The sequence below is a fragment of the Haliotis rufescens genome, unplaced genomic scaffold, assembly GCF_023055435.1.
Source record: "Haliotis rufescens isolate VD_foot unplaced genomic scaffold, xgHalRufe1.0.p SCAF_4, whole genome shotgun sequence".
Classification (NCBI taxonomy): domain Eukaryota; kingdom Metazoa; phylum Mollusca; class Gastropoda; order Lepetellida; family Haliotidae; genus Haliotis; species Haliotis rufescens.
This window is the reverse complement of record NW_025964112.1, coordinates 60476589-60497141: the sequence shown is the minus strand read 5'-3', so window position 1 is coordinate 60497141 and position 20553 is coordinate 60476589. Positions and strand designations below refer to the sequence as shown.

At 40.6% G+C, this 20553-nt stretch overlaps 1 protein-coding gene across 1 annotated transcript; it reads right to left on the bottom strand.

The window, feature by feature from the left end:
- Window positions 1-6074: 6074 nt before the first annotated feature.
- LOC124113368 (peroxisomal membrane protein 11A-like) lies at window positions 6075-16896 on the bottom strand. Its single transcript, XM_046473672.2, has 4 exons — window positions 16762-16896; window positions 10631-10743; window positions 9444-9607; window positions 6075-6444 (listed from the first exon to the last, which is right to left on the bottom strand). The coding sequence occupies exons 1-4, from the start codon at window positions 16824-16826 to the stop codon at window positions 6100-6102; spliced, it is 687 nt and encodes a 228-aa protein (XP_046329628.2). The 5' UTR covers window positions 16827-16896; the 3' UTR covers window positions 6075-6099.
- Between the last annotated feature and the right edge of the window lie 3657 nt (window positions 16897-20553).

Sequence of the window (20553 nt, the reverse complement as noted above, 5' to 3'; positions counted from 1 at the left end):
CCGGAATGTGGTAGAAACTGGCACTAGTCCTGTAGTCCTTGCCAAACTGCCCAATAGTTAAGGTATCATAAGGACTAGTAGCAATTTGCCATTAATAAGGGTTTTGCTATATGTTATCATTATAAGGACTAGTGGACTAAAAATGTTAGTTTCTACCCCTGGGAAACCTGCTGTGAGGATTGACAGACATTCCGTTTCCCAATGGTGACATCCACCAAGTCAGATGATTGGTGTAAAACTCATCCAAGTGAACCTGCATGCTGTTGGAAGTGTTGTGATGGAAGATTGTGTTGTAAGAGGTTATTTTGTTGGATTAACAGTAATTAAGCAGCTTTCTTTCCCCTCGATTTGTTTGGGCAACAGGTCTGAAACTACTTGTTCATAATAAATACTTGCCCTCAGCAACAAACATTTGATTATTTGTAGGGTTTGTTGTAAGTATTATTGATGAGAATTATCTGCACACATCCTTGAGAATGGTTCTCACGTCTTTGTTTGGCCTGATTGTCCAGGGCCTGTCGGCATCTGTAAACATCTTTTCAGAAACTACTAGATAAAGGAAGCTAAAACCTTCACATGCTTGTTCCCAACATATGTTTCTTATATTTTTCACAATTGACATATTTTTTTAACCTGTTTACTTTGACCATGCTCCAAAATTCTCTCAAAATGCACTCGTGGCTCTGTAAAATATCGCCTCGGTAACCACTGCACCAATGAAGCTGAAACCTTCACGTTTCTTCCCAAAATGATGACACCTGAATTTGTTGAAGTTGTTCGAAAATTATGTTCAACATGGCTGCCATAAATAACTAATTTATTGCCACTGCCGAGGATATGACGTCACGTAATGCTCTTAAAATTCACTCAAAATGCATTTGTAGCTCTGCGAAAATCTTTTCTGAAATTGCCAGACTGACGACTTTGATCTTTGGCATGTTTTTTTCTTTTGATGACATATGTTATTTAAATGATAAGGATTTTACTGTGTTGTTTGTGAAACAAATGGAAAAATTGTACAGAATTTGGACAATTATTCTCCTTAGAAATCATGTGTCAGAGATGAAATTGTGTAAAGTAATTTAACAGTTGTACATTGCAACATTGTTGTACAATAGTACGTTTCATTTGTTTATACTTTTGTCCTCAGTGTTTATGCAGAAATATTTGAATAGGAATGCCAACAGCAACTTTTATTATTTTGTTGACATTTTAAACTTAACTAGGGGAACTGAAGCACTATTTGATATTTTGGGGTTTACAAATCAACCTATCATAGCTCTAAACCACACCGCCAAGTAGTACCCACAATATTGCCACGATTTACTCCACCTTCTTCATTTATCAATGGATGAGGAAACTGGAAGGAACCCTCCACCTACCAGATCAGTTTATTGCATTATATGTTGGTGACTCACACAAACCCTTCTGGAAGGTTATTATATCTATCTTTCTTATATCAGAATAGACTGTATGTGTTTAGTTTTCAGTATATGTTTGATAGAACATTTTATTTTATTCCTGCTTACAAAATGTCAAGCAGATTAAATGAGAGTAATATTTTGGGGGTCAAAGGTATTTTTTATAATGACCCATTCTTACTGTGGCCTTTACCATGTTAACACTCAAATTATTCCTTTCTACACAGTTTCTATGACAATTTTTGGGGGATTTGTCTTTTAGTAAATGAATTCCACATATTGCATGTTTTATCATTGGATTGTCTGGACCAGACTTGATTATTTACAGACCTCCATCATATAGCTGGAATATTGCTGAGTGCAGCGTTAAAATAACAAACAACAACAACCATGCCAGGATAGTGCGTGAAGCTCTCAAGCTCACCTTGCCCACCTTGCCCTGCAGGGAGCTTGTTGAAGTCTGCCTGGAACGACAGGGCATGGTTGGCTGTTTGTTGCAAGAATGTACAGGGGTTTTCAGAGATCAGGCTCATGGCTGTGAAATGACTTGATGAAATTCATTAAAATAGATTTCAATACAACACTTCCTTGTTTGTCATTTAATCTGTGAAAATACCTGTGAAGATCCGGATTAGAATAGGTCTTCACAAACCCATGCTTGCTGTAAGAGGCGACCAACGGGATTGGGTTGTCAGGCTCGCTGACTTGGTTGATGCATGTCATCGTATCCCAATTGCTTAGATCGATATTCTTTACAGACTGCTGTCATATAGCTGGAATATTGCAATGTGAGTGTGACGTTAATCCAGAAAGAAACTAATCCGTGAAATGTTGAAAATGAGGACAGTGAAAAAGTTTGTATTGGGTATTGTACACTGGGTATATGAGCACATTTCAAACCCAGTGTCCTTTCCTTCAACTCTTGTGATAATTTAAAATATAGTGTATGCATTTGTGCAAATTTTGTTCAACTGTAAAGTGTAACTCTTACTGCAATGAAACAATGACAGGCTAATAACGATAACGATACCAGGCACCAAAAGAAACTACATGTAATTTGTGTCTTAATTTTTTAGTCGATCTGTAGGGATCTGTGGGGATGAAACAATCGCACCACCTTCACACATGCATTGGTAGGTCATGTGACCCATTTGAAACATTGTACACGTTAATCCATGTGAAACTATTTTCTGTCATTGATTTTGCAAGTTGATAGTGGGCTCATTCAATTGTTCACCATTAGACATTGATCAGAACATTACCGTCATGCAACGTCAGTCAAACACAGAGTAACCAAGCAATTGGAATGCTATGAGTTTTAAGATCAGGATGTTGCTAGGCACTTTAACTGTCATCGAAAAACGCCATTTCATTCAGAGGAATCTAGATTTCAAGTGTCAAGTTCCCATGGTCGCCAGCGCAAGTATTGCTATAGAGTTGAGAATTAATCTCAGGAATGTGTTCTTGAGAGAAATTGTTTGGGTGGCGGCTCGGATGGTATGGGGAAGAATTACAGTACGCAGTCAAACGTTCCCATCATTCAAGGAAACTTGACAGCTCTTGCATGTCATGACTCCAGTCATTCTGCTTTTCCTTCAACATCGCTGGGGGGCACGGGTGGACCAGTCGTCTAAGGCTCCGCGATTCGCAGTGCAGAGTTGCGTCCCTTGGGCACGCCAGAAACCTATGATTGTGGATTTTGCCCCGATTATGTTTCTAGGTTTGTCAGCACCATATCCATGCCCGTGCTCGTGGGTTTCACCGAAGTGGTAAACTTCTGAGACCTGCATCACTTCGGGCTTTCCATGACACGCCATGATACAACTGGAATACTGTTAAAAGCGGTGTTGAACCCAGCTCACTCACAATTCGCTGTGCAGAGTTGCGTCTCTTGGACACGCCAGAAACCTATGATTATGGGTTCGAATCCTGGTTTGCTCCGATTATGTTTCTAGGTTTGACAGCACCATACCCCTGCCACAATCGGCCACAGATTTGTCTGGTCAAGCCTTACAGAGCACCTTGAGTGAGAGAGAAGGGTTTAACGCCATTTTTAGCAGTATTTTAGCAGTTTCACACCGGTGGTACCAGAAATGGACTTCACAATTTGTACCTATGTGGGAATAGACCCTGGGTCTTCATGGCAATGTTTTCACCACTAGGCTACCCCACAGATGACCTTCACATTGCTGTAACATTGCTGACTTGAGTGAAGAAATCACTCATAAATGTTGCTTTATCAGTACAATAGTATGGTTACACAAAATTAATTATCATGAGCTATCACCAACCACAGCATACCATCACCATCTAGGCCTGACCATGCTATCATTGGCCTGTCCGTACATAGCTGCAATACTACTGGTGAGGTTCACTGCAGTATTTACTCACATCCATGTGTCAGCATCTGTACAAGTTGGTCATAAAGCATCCTTCCAAGTATTGCCTGTGCTGCAGAAAAGGGTGCACAGGCAACCTGAACTATCCCTTCTGATGATAAGCTCAGAGCATGTCGAACCTGCACAATCCCCACATCTATCAGTGTATGTTGTACATCATTATGTGATTAGATCAACAACAGACAAATAAGTGACTTCTGTTTATTTCAAGCCTTTCAGACATACATCTATTGAGCACTGTATCTGGTTTCAAAAAACAACTTTCATCAAGTCTCCGGCATCTGCTACAACCAGGATCTGTCTCCGGGGACAAAACACAGAAAAACATATCACTTCCACTACTAGAATATGAAGATCAACTCCAGATATGACAAAGATGAATAAAGTGAATATCTGCTAAATCCAAGACATCTAAGATCTGAATATGTATTTGATTCCAAAGGCACTTGCAGTATAAGAAAGAAACCACAAAATTGATTCCTACAGCCGATGTGGTATCTTCCTGAGGCAAGGGAGTTAACTGTCTGTAACTGTCCAGTTTCCACCCTTGCCGAACTAGGCTGGAATTTCTGGACACGATCGTAGTGCCACCAGTGGCTATTACGAGTTATGTCCCTTCTTTGTCCCTCCTACTGCCTCTGTGGTCTAGAGGTAGAGCATCCACCCGGAGAGCAGAAGGTCTGGGGTTCGTTCCTTGGCCGCGCATCATACCAAAAGATGGTACTTGATGTTACCCTGTTTGGTGCTCAGCATTAAGGGGCTAAAACAAGGACTGGTCGGCTCGGAGTCAGTATTACTGTGTCTGAGTTGGGTATTCATGTTAAACTGAGGCAAGGTATCTCAGTGGGCTAGCACTATAAATCGTCATCAGTCCGGACTAGTACAAGCAGCCACACAAACACACACACGTGTATGCATGTCGCTATATAATCTTGCACGCGACGTTAAACCCAATTTCACCTCACCTCACCTGTGCATGTGGATTGTAGCACAACGCTTGAGCACCTTGATTAAAAACATGAACAGATTTAGCAAATACCTGCCAACACCCAGCTGACGGTACACATGCTTTGCAAATCCTTCAATCGTTGTTTCAGTTTCATGTTGTTTAACGCCGCACGGCATGGCTGGTTTTTGTTTGTTATTTTAACGCTGCACTCAGCAATATTCCAGCTATATGATGGTGGTCTGTAAATAATCGAGTCTGGACCAGACAATCTAGTGATTGACATCATGAGCACTGATCCATGCAATTGGGATACGATGACATGCATCAACCAAGTCAGCGAGCCTGACCACCTGATGCTGTTAGTCGCCTCTTACGACAAACGTAGGCGCATTTTAAGGCATGCATGGGTTGCTAAAGAGCTGTTCTACCCTGGATCTTCATGGGTCTTTGTATATGGACCATATGGCGATTTTGTAACGCGATTTTTATTGGACCATGAAGAGTCGTTAGTCCAGCCAAAATGTAACTCCGAAATTCCAGCCTACTTCAGCAAGGGTGAAGACTGGACTTTCATAGTCAGTTAACTCCCTTGCCTTAAGAAGATGATGTGGTATAATGGTACAACAATACCATGTGATACAACAGTACAACAGTACCATGTGGTATAACAGTACAACAGTACCATGTGGTATCATGGTACAACAATACCATGTGGTACAATGGTACAACAATACCATGTGGAAGAACACTATAACAATACCATGTGGTATAATGGTACACCAATACCATGTGGAATAACAGTACAAAAATACAATGTGGTATAATGGTACAACAATACCATGTGGAATAACAGTACAACAATACCATGTGGTATCATGGTACAACAATACCATGTGGTACAATGGTACAACAATACCATGTGGAAGAACACTACAACAATACCATGTGGTATAATGGTACACCAATACCATGTGGAATAACAGTACAACAATACAATGTGGTATAATGGTGCAACAATACCATGTGGTATAATGTTACAACAATACCATGTGCTTTAATTGTACAAAAATACCATGTGGATTGTTGTTCGTGCTATCAGCCACTGGTTGATGATGATGATGATGTTGGAGATTTAACGAGCGCTTCCGGTGTTGCCGATTTCGCACTCGGACTGGTTTGCTTGACCATGATTTGACTGCAGTGACAAAGCGGGAATATTGCTGACTGCATTGTTCGACAACACTCACCCACCCACCTACCCACCTCCCCCCTTCCTGACTCTCTGTCCCTTCCCTCCCCTCGGTCCCTTCCCTCCCCTCCCTCTTTATGATCATGTAGGTATGTAGGGGGTGATGTGTTTCTCCCACTCCTGTTGGAAGCCGACCAGTGAGGAAATCACACCACAGAGAGCCCCCACGCCCGGGTTGAACATATTCAGGCCCGACAAGGGAATAAACATATCACAGAAATCTTTATAAAAATTTGTCTGAACATTATGAAGTTCAGTTTGAATTTCAGGAGATATTTTCTCCCCCTCCACTCTCCTTTTCAGCCTGATCTCTTTTTCGAGCTTTCCTTTAATAATTTTGAGTTTCTTGACGTCGGCAGCTGTGGAGGCCACGAGTGAGATGAGCCAAACCCTCAGGGCCCACTTGCTCCACATGGGTTGGTCTATCTGAAACAAGAATATTCCGTATGTACACTGCTCCACACGTGTTGGTCTATCTGAAACAAGAACATTCTGTATGTACACTGCTCCACTTGGGTTGGTCTATCTGAAACAAGAATATTCTGTATGTACACTGCTCCACATGGGTTGGTCTATCTGAAACAAGAATATTCCGTATGTACACTGCTCCACATGGGTTCGTCTATCTGAAACAAGAATATTATGTATGTACACTTGCTCCACATGGGTTGGTCTATCTGAAACAAGAACATTCCGTATGTACACTGCTCCACACGGGTTGGTCTATTTGAAACAAGAATATTCCGTATGTACACTGCTCCACACGGGTTGGTCTATCTGAAACAAGAACATTCCGTATGTACACTGCTCCACACGGGTTGGTCTATCTGAAACAAGAACATTCCGTATGTACACTGCTCCACACGGGTTGGTCTATCTGAAACAAGAACATTCCGTATGTACACTGCTCCACGTGGGTTGGTCTATCTGAAACAAGATTATTCCGTATGTACACTGCTCCACATTGGTTGGTCTATCTGAAACAAGAATATTCCGTATGTACACTGCTCCACATGGGTTGGTCTATCTGAAACAAGAATATTCCGTATGTACACTGCTCCACACGGGTTGGTCTATCTGAAACAAGAACATTCCGTATGTACACTGCTCTACATGGGTTGGTCTATCTGAAACAAGAATATTCCGTATGCTCCACTTGGGTTGGTCTATCTGAAACAAGAACATTCCGTATGTACACTGCTCCACACGGGTTGGTCTATCTGAAACAAGAACATTCCGTATTTACACTGCTCCACATTGGGTGGTCTATCTGAAACAAGAATATTCCATATTTACACTCGCCAACTGCAATGGAAAATAGCGACCTGAGTTTATTGTAAACTTAGGTTACTTTTAAACATTGTTGTGGCAGTCTTTTTTTCTTAAGTCTGAAAAGAGGTCAGAATTGTTCTGATTTTTAGTTAATGACTATCCTGGACCCATTCACCACCACAGTTTTGTTTAATTTAAGTCTGCTTCAGGGCATCCCAACAGAATTGATAGTACTATGAACAGCAGTAGGTAACTAGGTACATTACCTTCATGATGTGAAAGACGTAGCCAAAGAATAGAGATTGTGACATCAGCAGGTGTTAACTCTATTTCACAACAAATTGATTATACAAGTTTGTTGGTATAGTTGCATGTCTTCCATAAAACAGCAATGTAGCTCACTTGAATTTGTGGAAGTTTTCAAAATAAAACAAACATTCATAATCATAATGAAAGTATAATCATTTTCAAGGGCAAATTTCAATATACTAAAAAAACAGTTGTGTATCCAATGAAAGTAGTTGTGCATTATATATCAGCAGTATTGTATCGTATGTACCCAGAAAGTAGTTCTGTGTAATCTCATTTGCATCTGCTGTGCATCCCATGTAAGCATTTGTGTATCCCATGTAAGCAGTTGTGTATCCCATGTCAACCGTTGTGTATCCCATGTAAGCAGTTGTGTATCCCATGTAATCAGTTGTGTATCCCATGTAAGCAGTTGTGTATCCCATGTAAGCAGATGTGTATCCCATGTAAGCAGATGTGTATCCCATGAAAGCAGTTGTGTATCCCATGTAAGCAGTTGTGTATTCCATGTTAACAGTTGTGTATCCCATGTTAACAGTTGTGTATCCCATGTAAGCAGTTGTGTATCCCATGTAAGCAGTTGTGTATCCTATGTAATCAGATGTGTATCCCATGAAAGCAGTTGTGTATCCCATGTAAGCAGTTGTGTATCCCATGTAAGCAGATGTGTATCCCATGTTAGCAGTTGTGTATCCCATGTAAGCAGTTTATCCCATGTAAGCAGATGTGTATCCCATGTAAGCAGATGTGTATCCCATGTAAGCAGTTGTGTATCCCATGTAAGCAGTTGTGTATCCCATGTAAGGAGATGTGTATCCCATCTTAGCAGTTGTGTATTCCATGTTAACAGTTGTGTATCCCATGTAAGCAGATGTGTATCCCATGTAAGCAGTTGTGTATCCTGTGTAGGCAGTTGTGTATCCTGTGTAAGCAGTTGTGTATCCCATGTTAACAGTTGTGTATCCTGTGTAAGCAGTTGTGTATCCCATGTTAACAGTTGTGTATCCCATGTAAGCAGTTGTGTATCCTGTGTAAGCAGTTGTGTATCCTGTGTAAGCAGTTGTGTATCCCTTGTTAACAGTTGTGTATCCCATGTCAGCAGTTGTGTATCCCATGTCAGCAGTTGTGTATCCCATGTAAGCAGTTGTGTATCCCATGTAAGCAGTTGTGTATCCCATGTGAGCAGTTGTGTATCCTATGTAAGCAGTTGTGTATCCTGTGTAAGCAGTTGTGTATCCCATGTAAGCAGTTGTGTATCCCATGTTAACAGTTGTGTATCCCATGTAAGCAGTTGTGTATCCCATGTCAGCAGTTGTGTATCCCATGTAAGCAGTTGTGTATCCCATGTAAGCAGTTGTGTATCCCATGTTAACAGTTGTGTATCTCATGTAAGCAGTTGTGTATCCCATGTAAGCAGTTGTGTATCCCATGTAAGCAGTTGTGTATCCTGGGTAAGCAGTTGTGTATCCCATGTAAGCAGTTGTGTATCCCATGTTAACAGTTGTGTATCCCATGTAAGCAGTTGTGTATCCCATTTTAGCAGTTGTGTATCCAATGTAAACAGATGTGTATCCCATGTTAACAGTTGTGTATCCCATGTAAGCAGTTGTGTATCCTATGTAAGCAGATGTGTATCCCATGTTAACAGTTGTGTTTCCCATGTAAGCAGATTTGTATCCCATGTAAGCAGTTGTGTATCCCATGTAAGCAGATGTGTATCCAATGTAAACAGATGTGTATCCCATGTTAACAGTTGTGTATCCCATGTAAGCAGTTGTGTATCCTATGGAAGCAGTTGTGTATCTTATGTAAGCAGTTGTGTATCCTGTGTAGGCAGTGAGTACCTGCAGCACTCCAATCTTGGAGAACCAGAGGCAATGGTCCAGGAACAGCCAGACGGCCTTGAATAGATTGCCTGTCACACTGAGAATCATGAGTCTGTAGTCCTGAATACTGAAGGAATCGACAGTCTTGTAGGCCAGGTCCACCGAGTTGCCTAGCCGGAACACTGAAATACAAGGAGAACACACATCAACAGCTGGAACACTTCACCAGCCAAAACAGTGGAACACATGCAGAACAAAGCTGGAACACTGGAATACATGCATCTTCCTGTGGCAAGTGTGGCCACTAGCCTATATCAAAGCCACATCAAGGCCACTTTCCTGGGCTTGACCATGGCGCCACCTCCCCTAGCTCACGAGTTGTGTCCCATGTTATGAAAACGCAATATCCAAGCAGAATGCTGTTCTTATCTCGTATAGCTTCACAAAGATGGCAACTACCATAGGCGACGACCAAGTTGATCAGACGACGAAAACAAGCGCGATTTCATCCCTGACACAAAAACATAGCCAATCATTGGGGGTTTATAAGAAGAAAAAGACATATTCCAGCAGGAAATAACTTTTATACGAAGGTGTTACCAGTTGTAGATGTTGATTTTGTGAAACATTCTCTGCTTTGACTATCGATATGTGCGATAGTCAAATCATATTTTGCCCAGGAAAGTGGGCTTGATGTGGCAAGGTATGGAAACAACACTTTGATAAAAGGCTAGTGGACGCTCTTGCCTTGGGAAGATGGAACACACATCCTCAGGCGGTACATTGATACAATAATACTCTGCCAATAAACCGTTGTTCACATCACCACACAAATGACAACGTTATCATCCAGAAACCAGTCTCCTGACCTTGACTTAACACGGAATGTCATCGTAAGAAGCAGTACCCTTGGAGCAACCTGTACCAAGCTATCACAAGAAAGCAACTGTGTTTCCAGTACAGTTACCATATACAGCAAATCATACCAAGCGACACGTATTCCTAGATTTTCTTTAGTAGACCAATAGACAATCAAACAAATCTATAGAAGGGGGTCTGCACAGGGATCTATAGAGGCAGATCTACACAGAAGATTTACGCAATCTCCCAGGATCTGCACAATGGATGCACACAGATGACCTACATAGTGAATAGCCTTGCCTTCGATTACGACTGCCATCCCACGTTAAAAACAAAAATATTACATTTCCTGGACAAAGAGAGCGCTGCTTCCAGGCGTCGAAGTCGTGTGATGAGAGGATCATCTTTCCCTGTGTCGAGGTACCATGCCATCAGCCTGGCACCATACTGGAACGTCCTGGTGGATCAGAGAAAAGACATCTATAGAGCTCTACCATATCTGCTGTGTTAAACTTAAACCTGAAACGTTGCTTTCACAGATATACTACTAAATTTGTCAAACCATACATACAAATACAGCCTGATCTTCCACACATCAGGTATAGTCTGTTATGTAACAGATTTCCATGGAATAAAATAAAGGATGGCATGATGAATGGTTAGAAACAGTTCGTATAGTTCCACATCCAATGATACCTGCATGAAAATGTTCACAGTTGAGAAATTTTGGTTTAACATCGCTTTGAACAGTAGTTCAGTTGTAGCACAGGGTGTAAGCTTCATGTAAAAGGAAAGCCTGCAGTGCTGCAGGTCTGAGAGGATAGTGAGTGAGCGAGTGAGTGAGTGAGTTGGATTTTAGCAATATTCCAGCAATATCACAGCGGGGTACACCAGAAATGGGCTTCACACACTGTACCCATGTCGGGAATCGAACCAGGGTCTTCGGCGTGACAAGTGAAAGCTTTAACCACTAGGCTACCCCACCGCCCCTCTTAGAGGATAACCACTTACGGTAGGTGAAATCCATGAACAAGGGTATGGTGATTTTAGGATTCGAACCCATGACCACAGGATCCTGGATGCCTAAGGAACGCAACTCTGCAAATCTATTTGCTGTGCTTTAAAACCTGACACACACACACAACCCATTCTGCCTTTTTGCTACAGAAATTTGTTATCAGAAAAAAGATTGGTCTCTAAAGTTTAATTTCATTCCACATTTGTGAAACGCAGACCAGGAAACCATGCTCTAGAAATTAATAATAACTCAGGTTATTTAGTGCAATACTAGTATCAAGTCTTTGAATGGCATTTAGAACTGATACATATGAGGAAGAGAATTTATGGATTTATTATGAGGAAACACAACATTTCGGAGTATATGATTACTCCTTCATCAGGTGAATGAATGCTATGAGGTAGAGAGCATATATATGTACATGTAACAAAAGTACTAAGATAACAAAAGATGGAAACTAACAAGGAGGCCAACAGATAATTGCCACTAATGGGTGAATAGCAAAAGACAGTGGAAGCCAACACTTTACAGCTGATACTAGTATGCATACATGACACTTTTTTATGGATAGCAACTTCTTTTATTCTTTATACGACGATGCAGAGCTACTTATTGCTCCTCAGGTGAATAATTCCAATGCCTACCACATACTTTAATACAAGTAGGTGTGTACCCAACAACTACCACTAAACAGGTTGTGTATCAACAGCTTAAGCCTGTAATAATATATGATTAGCTAAACTTTCTTTTCAAATAATTGCACAGGTGTGAAATCTTAGTGGATGAAAGGGTGGTGGTATTTCCTGGAGATACTGTGACTCAGGTGGAGGAGAGAAGCTATTTAGTTATTTGAACAATAGGCACTCTCCTGCTTACAGTGTGTCATTACTACATAGCTCAGTTGAATGGGAGACATTAACTGCCTTTACATGCTTAAGTGGGTGTGTCCCTCCACCCACCCCCCGTCGTGTTCATGCCCATTTCTTAAATGATCACAAGAGGGAGTGAGAGAATGTCATTTTATGTCACAGTCTACTGATAATGGGGAAGAGAAGTTATGGATGTCAACTTCTTCCTGAGGAAAATGTTTCCAAGTACCGAATTCGACGTATCATGTTGACATAGAATCGTCAAACAAAAACAAATATGACTTTTAACGAGTCAAAGTATGTCATTTATGATATATGTATCCATTCTCTGTCAACTAAAGTTTGTTTCAAGGCGTCAATAGCGGTATTCTGACCGTGGTTGCTGTTAATAACGGTGAGTTGTGCGATCTTCCGATCGCTTCACACACGATTTCGCCGAAATTAATAAAAACAATATTATAAGGAATTTTGAATAAAATCAATGACATAAGTTACAAACATAAGTTCAGATATACAAAGAACACTTTTTATAGCCAGACAGTGTAATTACATAATTATTTTGCGTACTTCAGTATGGATTTGTTGACATGGTATTCCCGGTGTTTTGTGCTCACGGTAATGTCTTTCCATGGGGGAAAAAAACATCCAAACTCATAATTCGTGTATAATGCGCACCCCCTTCTACAATGCTGTGTTTTTTCGAAAAAAAGTGTGCACTATACTCAAGAAAATACGGTAAGCACCCAGGGCGCTCTCAAAATTAGAAATAGGGGGCTCTTATTTGAAAATTATTTTGGTGAAAAAAAAACGAGTTGAAAGATAAGTTTCGTGGTTTATGCTGACAGCCTGAAATGTTTATATACAACAGATATATTTTTCCAGAATTTAATTGCCCATAATTAAGGGTGCATATAACACACGAGTGCGTATTATACACGAATAAATAAGTCTTGTGTACATTGATCAATCGGAAGGGGTGCTAATTTGGATTGTTCACTAGCCAACATATTAGCAAATATCGCCATTGGCGTTTATTAGAGCGGGGCGCTTATTACGTCGAATACGGTATATACTTACTCCTTCATCAGGTGAATAAATGCTATGAGGCAGAGAACATATATATATGTACCTGTAAGAACACCAAAAGTAATAAGATAACAAATGTAAACTTAACAAGGGGGAGCCAACAGATAATTGGTGCTGATAGGTGATTAGCAATGGACAAAAGGAAGCAACACTTAAGTTATCATTGATTGGTAATGAGCAATGGACAATGGGCAAACGGGAGGCCGGGGGTAATTAGCACTGCTAGGTAATATAATGGATTTAATATGTTCTCTGCCTCATAGCCTTTATTCACCCATCTTCTTGTGGCAAGGGCATTAACTGACTATTAAAGTCCAGTTTCCACCCTTGCTGAACTAGGCTGGAATTCCGGAATCATACTTTGGTTGGACCAACATGTCGATGCATAGTCCAATCAAAATTGAGTAACTAACTAGACATCCGTTTCGTAAACAACGTGCAGATTTCGGTCACCTGAAGAATTTGCCAAGCATGTGTACCGATAACTGGGCTTCAACAGATATTTTGCAAATCTTTTTAAGAAAGATCCTGCCAAGAAATTCCAGCCAAGTTCGGCAAGGATGGAAACTGTACTTTTATAGTCAGTTAATTCCCTTGCCTTGGGAAGATGTTATTCACCTGATGAAGAAGTAAGCATATACATATACTCCGAAACGTTGTGTTCCTCATAAGAAAGAAGCTGACATCCATAAATTCTTTTCCACATGTGTATCACTTCTAAATGCCATTTAAAGACTTGATACTGATAATTGGGTCTGAAGTATTACTGGAAACGTTATAAAATCGCTTTTGCCCCATACAAATCACTACACTGCACCATTCATAAATGAAACAATCAATTTCAAAGGAACTTATCAGTCAAAACAGCCAGTAGTAAAATGTGGCAGTGTTTTGTGGTACACATCTGAAAAATACCTGTTTTGTTGATGATTTGTCTGAGTCAATAGCCTTTACATCAGTAATTGAAACCGACAATAGGTATAGTGTATAAACATAAAACAAGCGGCTGATATAATTAGTGTTAGGGTCCACCATTTGATATTCTGTGGTTTGGAAGGTGCTGGGATTTTGTAATGAGATTAGGTTTGTTTTCAGCTACAGCTACAAAACCAGATATTACTTATCGAATTCGACGAAATAAGCGCCCGGGGTGCTTTCAAAATTAGAAATAGGGGGCTCTTATTAGAATATTACTTTGGTGAAAAAAACAGAGTTGAAAGATAAATTTCGTTGTTTGTGCTGACAGCCTGAAATGCTTATGTACGACAGATATATTTTTCCAGAATTTAATTGCCAATAATAAAGGGTGCGTATAACACACGAGTGCGTATTATACGCAAATAGGGGAAGGAAGCGGTGCGTATTAAATGCGAATAGGGGTCGGAAGGGGTGCTAATTGAGATTGTTCATAAGCCAATATATTAGCAAATCTCGACGTGGGTGCTTATTAAAGCGGGGCGCATATTACGTTGAATACGATAATTCAAAACTATGAGCCTGAATTTTCTTGTGGTAGTCAATATCTTGTTTTTTTCACCATTTTCAAGCATGATTAGTTTTTTCAAGATTTTTTTTTGACAATTCTTTGGGGGGGGGGGGGGGGTATATAATGCGAGGTCCCTCCCCTCAGAATATGAAATGGTCGGTCCCATACATTTCTTTGATAACTAATTATTAACATTACATATATTCTTTATCATCTTTATGCCAATGTGTATATCATTGTCAACAGAGTGGATCAGTAGATTCAAAGTATAGGTTCGAATCCCATCATGGGACTCGGAAATTTTATGGCCGCTACTTATGCATAGTCCAATCAGTTTAGTTAACAAAAACATCAACATTTGGCGACTGCCGTGCAGATTTCACTCGAGTGCAGGTTTGCAGAGCATGTATTCCGCCAACTGAGCGTCGAAAGATATTTTCCGAATCTTTTCATGTTATTAATCAAGGTGCCAAAGTAATTTGAAGCACTTCGCAAGGGAAGACTCATTTTATAACAATAAAGATCTTGATTATTGATCAGATGGTCTTGACTGGGTGCAGCCATTTTGTTTGAAGAAAATGCAAGTGATATGAGAGGTGGAAGCTGATTGGTCAACAGGTAGGACATAGAAGGGACACAACTCATAATCGCCCCTTGTGGTGCTATGATCGAGCCACAAAATTGTAGCCCAGTTCAGCAAGGGTGGAAACTGGACTTTCAACACCCTTGCCTCAGGATGAACTTTAGTTTGTAGTTGACAATGTGTTGTTGTTTATGGCATACTCAGCAATAGTCCAGGTATATTATGGCAGCCAAAAATAAACGAGGCTGTATTTGATAATCCAGTGATTGATATAATGAGCAGCGATCCATGCTGTCAGGATATGATGACATGCAATCAACCAATTCACCGAGCCTCACCACCCAATCCAAATAAATCGCCTCATTCAACCAGCATTTATTGCTGGAGACCTATTTTTATCTTGTTTCTCCACAGGGTGGTTGTTTATTGGCTGACATGTAGTCACAGGAATAATGTTATCTTATTTAAAAATTCATATCAACTCAATACAAAATAAAATCCAAATGGAGCCAAGAACGATGCTTATTTTCAGGCTATGGTAATCTAGACTTGCCAAATCATTCTAGGATTATATTCATTTTTTAATTTATTCTCTAGGGTCTGGGAAACAGACTAGGTGGTGGACAATGTTACAAGATTTGGACCTATAACATCTTCATGCACCGCCCCCATCTGGATCAGCATATGAACTTCTGGCCAGTTAATATTCTCATCAAGTTTAATTCAAGTCATTCAAAACCAAATGGGCTGCCAGCTCAACTGATATAGACATTATGAGTACACTAATCATATATAATATCTCTGTTTAATATGTGTGACACCCAGTGAAGATACGGATAAGAATTGGTCTTTAGCAATCCATGCTTGTATTAAGGGTGCAATTATAGAATGTGTTCGCCAACCAAAAGCATCATAAAGACTAGAGTGAGTGATTGAGTTGGATTTAATACTGCTTTAACCAGTATTCCAGTTATATCATGACAAGTAAACTTCATGCGGGAGGAGAGACCGAAGTGATGCAGGTCGTAAGCATTTACCACTTTGGTGAAACCCAAAAGCATGGGTATAGTGCCAACAAACCTAGGAACATAATCAGGGCAACCTTGGATTTGAACCCATGATCATAGTTTACAGACCGCCATCTTATTATGTATATAAAGCTGGAAAATTGCTGAGTATAGTACAAACAACAAACAATTATGACTAAGACAAGGCCCAAACTGCAGCTTCTGGAAGTGAACTGGAAATGGACACAACACCATGGAGCATAGTCCCCTTTAAATCCCGGAACATTGTGTACAGTCAGAAAAGCGCTACATCTATAATAACTTGCTTAAATTTGTACTTTGGACACGTCACACAAGACCTAGATGTAATGCACATCTCGATTGCTCATGGCCTAATGGATGATTATGCGTCGATTACGATTTTACCTGTAGAATTTATCTCTTGCTGACGTATGTGTGTTAAATTTGATGATATTTCTTGACAAAGACATAATGACTGCTCACAAGAGGTCGTTTGTATGCACATCGACATGTGTATGTATGTTTACAAAGGGGGGTTACTCTGTTTGCCTTACAGTATGTGTATACCACTAGAAAGAAATTAACATTTTGTTCCGATTGGCTTTTTTGACATTGTTAAACGTAACAGATATCAGAAACTCATTGTTGGAATCGGATAAATGTTACGTTACATATCTAAGACCTTTTTACATTATGATTTGCCGATGATCAGGTGTGACGTTCTGACGTAAGTATCTGTTGCGGATCTATTTTGTTTACAAAAAACCCGGCGCGTTATCAATGCCAGGTATTCCATGTAAACAGAAACCTGCTGAAAAGATATGACCGTACAAACACGTGGCGGACCCGTACTGACCTCCTGGTTAATTAGTTCACGAAAATATCACGTGAGACACACGCGTACACACCTCTGGATCTGCATTTGAGTTGTATGAGCTTCGTGCCAATAATGACAGTCTCATCAAGTCATTCAAAACCAAATGCGTCTGACAATGATATATTAACGGCCTTAACAAAATCTTTTTTTAGGAAATGGTTAATCGTTTTGTTACATTTACCTAATATCATATTAACCGTGGATAGTGACATCCTCTAATCCGTCCCCCAAAAATGTCCAAGCTTAGAAATAAAGCATCAGCAATGCTTAATTTTCTCTCTTATGTCTGCCTTTCTCAGCCTTGTCGCAATTAACTCATGTTTTCATGACAATGAGTAGCTGCATCAATGAATGAATTGTTGTGCGAATAAAAAAGATAAAAATAGATAAAAGATTGCACGAATTCAATAAGTGGCGACAGCCGTAAAGATATCCTAATGCTCGCAGAACGCTGATATGACCGGGAGGGGTTGTTATCGGCTTATAACGCCACATACATTCCGTGCAAAACGTATGATCTGACAACAGGTATTGATCTATCGACCTGCGTGTGCTTTGATGGAAATACTTGATGACACAATAATTGTTGGCGGAGATAAGGTAAATGATGCATGTAAGTGGACGTGTACGATCTGATGTCACACAACACGACGCATAGAGCCACACAAATACTGCAAGCCGTATTTCATGATTAAAAGACGCACACCTGTGCATCAATGCCTTATGACGTCATGAATACCATGAGGTCATGTCACTGATAAGTCAAAGTGTCCGTCTCATTTACCCTAACATCTAGGAACTAGTGTTCATTTCCAAAATGATGTTCTTATTCTGTCAATTAAGATAAATATGTTCGGTTTTGAGATACAAAAAGCATATATGTATGATGTATTATCCCCTTGTTAAATAATAACTAAACTTTATTGCTTTCCATCTAATAGCCATATTTATGGCAGTAGCTTATATTTCCATGATACATCCTGCAAGACACGAAGGTAGTATTTATAAACCATGCAGGTGTTCTGCTGTTGGAGGAGGCGTTCTTTGAGACAAGCAATCTGCCGCGAGTTGCTCTGAAGTGATGTTGAGCTGGAGGCTAATAAACAGATTGGGCTAATCAGCGTTTTCAGAACACGTAGAGTGAGTGACATTTGTAGGCTTGCTGGGGTTTAGGCGTGCCGGAAACCTCTGTTCGTGGGGTCGAATCCAGATTCGCCCTGACTAGCTGTGTTGGTTTGTCAACACCATATTCATGCTCGTGGGTTTCACGTCTAAGACATGCATCACTTTGGGCTTTCCTCTCAGATCAGGCTGACACGCCGTGATATAACGGGAATAATGTTCAAAGCGACGTAAACCTAACTCACTCACTTGATCTGCCTCCTTCTTTGGCGCTCTTCTCGTTGTTATTTGTGTCCTGCACTTCCGTTGGCATCCTTCCCTCAGAAGAATAGTTTTTAGAATAGGGTTGTGTGTATGATGTAACGATTCGATACAGCTGTGGTTTTGAAAAAAACCCGAAAGCGTTTCAAAAAGCATCCCTGCTCTACCTTGATTCATCACGTCATATTGACCAGTCAGATCACTCGTATAAGCTCCGCCCACCAGAATGCGGTAGTTCCTACCGCAGATGCCCCTTTAAAGGATTCTATGAAACCCTTTTTAAGAAGATAAAGCGCAACTTTGCACTAAGTATTCCATCTAACTGTTTTGACGACGCATGGTGCATCATATTCTTGTTTACCGAACTCGTTTACCGAACTATTTGCAGGACGTATTATTGTAGGGCCTGGGGGACCGTAAAAGCTGATTTATTATGGTTATCATATAGATCGTTCATATGACAGACGTTAGTCGCCTCTGATGGCATGGGTTGCTGAAGACAAATCGGTGACCCGCCTCTTCACGGGGTTCATCCGCAAAGAAGATACAAGGTGCAGCAATACAATGGGGCTAACGTCGCCTTCAATATTATTGCACTAATAGCGACTCAGGTAGACTCAAACCTTCCGTGATATTGGTCGCGGTGTCGAAGTGTCGAAGCTGTGCAGAGTTACGTCCCTTGTTCGAGCCGGGAACCGCTTGTTGTGGGTTTAAATCTAAGATTGGTCCCAATTTAGTCAGCGCGACCTTCGACCAGGGTTTCTTCCCGCATAAAGCTGGCACGCCGTAATAACTCAAAGTCACGCATACAATTAGCTGCTTTGTCCTTTCTGTGACCGAGTAAATGCGCTGTTTTAAGTGAAGAAATCTTAAAACTTCTGGTTCACTCTCCTACATTAAACTGACACACCGTTATATCATTGAAATAGGTCAAACCAAGAAAACTTACACACGAGAACTGCATAAATTAATTCCGGAATATAGATTTGTAATACTGTAGGAAGTCTTTCTTGACCCTCCAATTGTGAAGCCCATTTCTGGTGTCCCCTGCCGTGATATTGCGGGCATATTGCTAAGAGCGGCGTACAACCATACTCATTAGCCAAATAACAGAAATCTACTTTGGTTGGGGGAATTCGCGGTCATCATCGGATGTGATTGTTCAGATGCTTTTGCAAATGATTTCACAGATTTTCCTTGTTTTCAGACTGAAGTTTAAAAATGTGAAATATGTTTTTCATATTTTATATTTCGCTAGATTATTTTGCTAATATTGTTCATAGTCATTAATGACCTTGTCATCCGTTACAATATCTAAACTGACGGCCAAAAGAAACGTTACCAACGATATTTCTAGGATAAAATATGACCATCACAATTTGAAGCAGCAATAACAATTGTATTGTAGAAATTCATCATTCAGAACAGTAAAACGCGATTTTACTAATTCAACAACAAAGTCCTTGACCTCCAACAGGGACATTTCTTGACAAGGGGTCATTCGTCAAGTATTCGATCAACAACATTGGTTACAACTTTAAGGTGACGACGGCCCAGACCGTTCAATACGGGATATGACCTCCATGAGCGGCAATGCATCTTCCGATGCGGCGTCGAACTGAGTAGACAAGCGTCCTCACATCGACTGCAGGTATCCGATTCCATTCCTCACGGAGGGCAACGATCAACGCTTGTCTCGTGAAGGGAGGATGTTGACGTTTCCGAAGACGACGCCCCAGCTGGTCCCTGAGATGTTCTATGGGTGACAGATCTGATGATCGAGCTGGCCATGGCAGGACAGTCACGTTGTTGGCGTTGAGGAAGTCTCTAGTAATACGGGATTTATGGGGTGTGGCGTTATCTTGTTGGACCACCGTCCGTTGTTGACGCTGGATGAAAGGAAGAACCACTCGCCGTAAGATATTGTCAATGTAGCG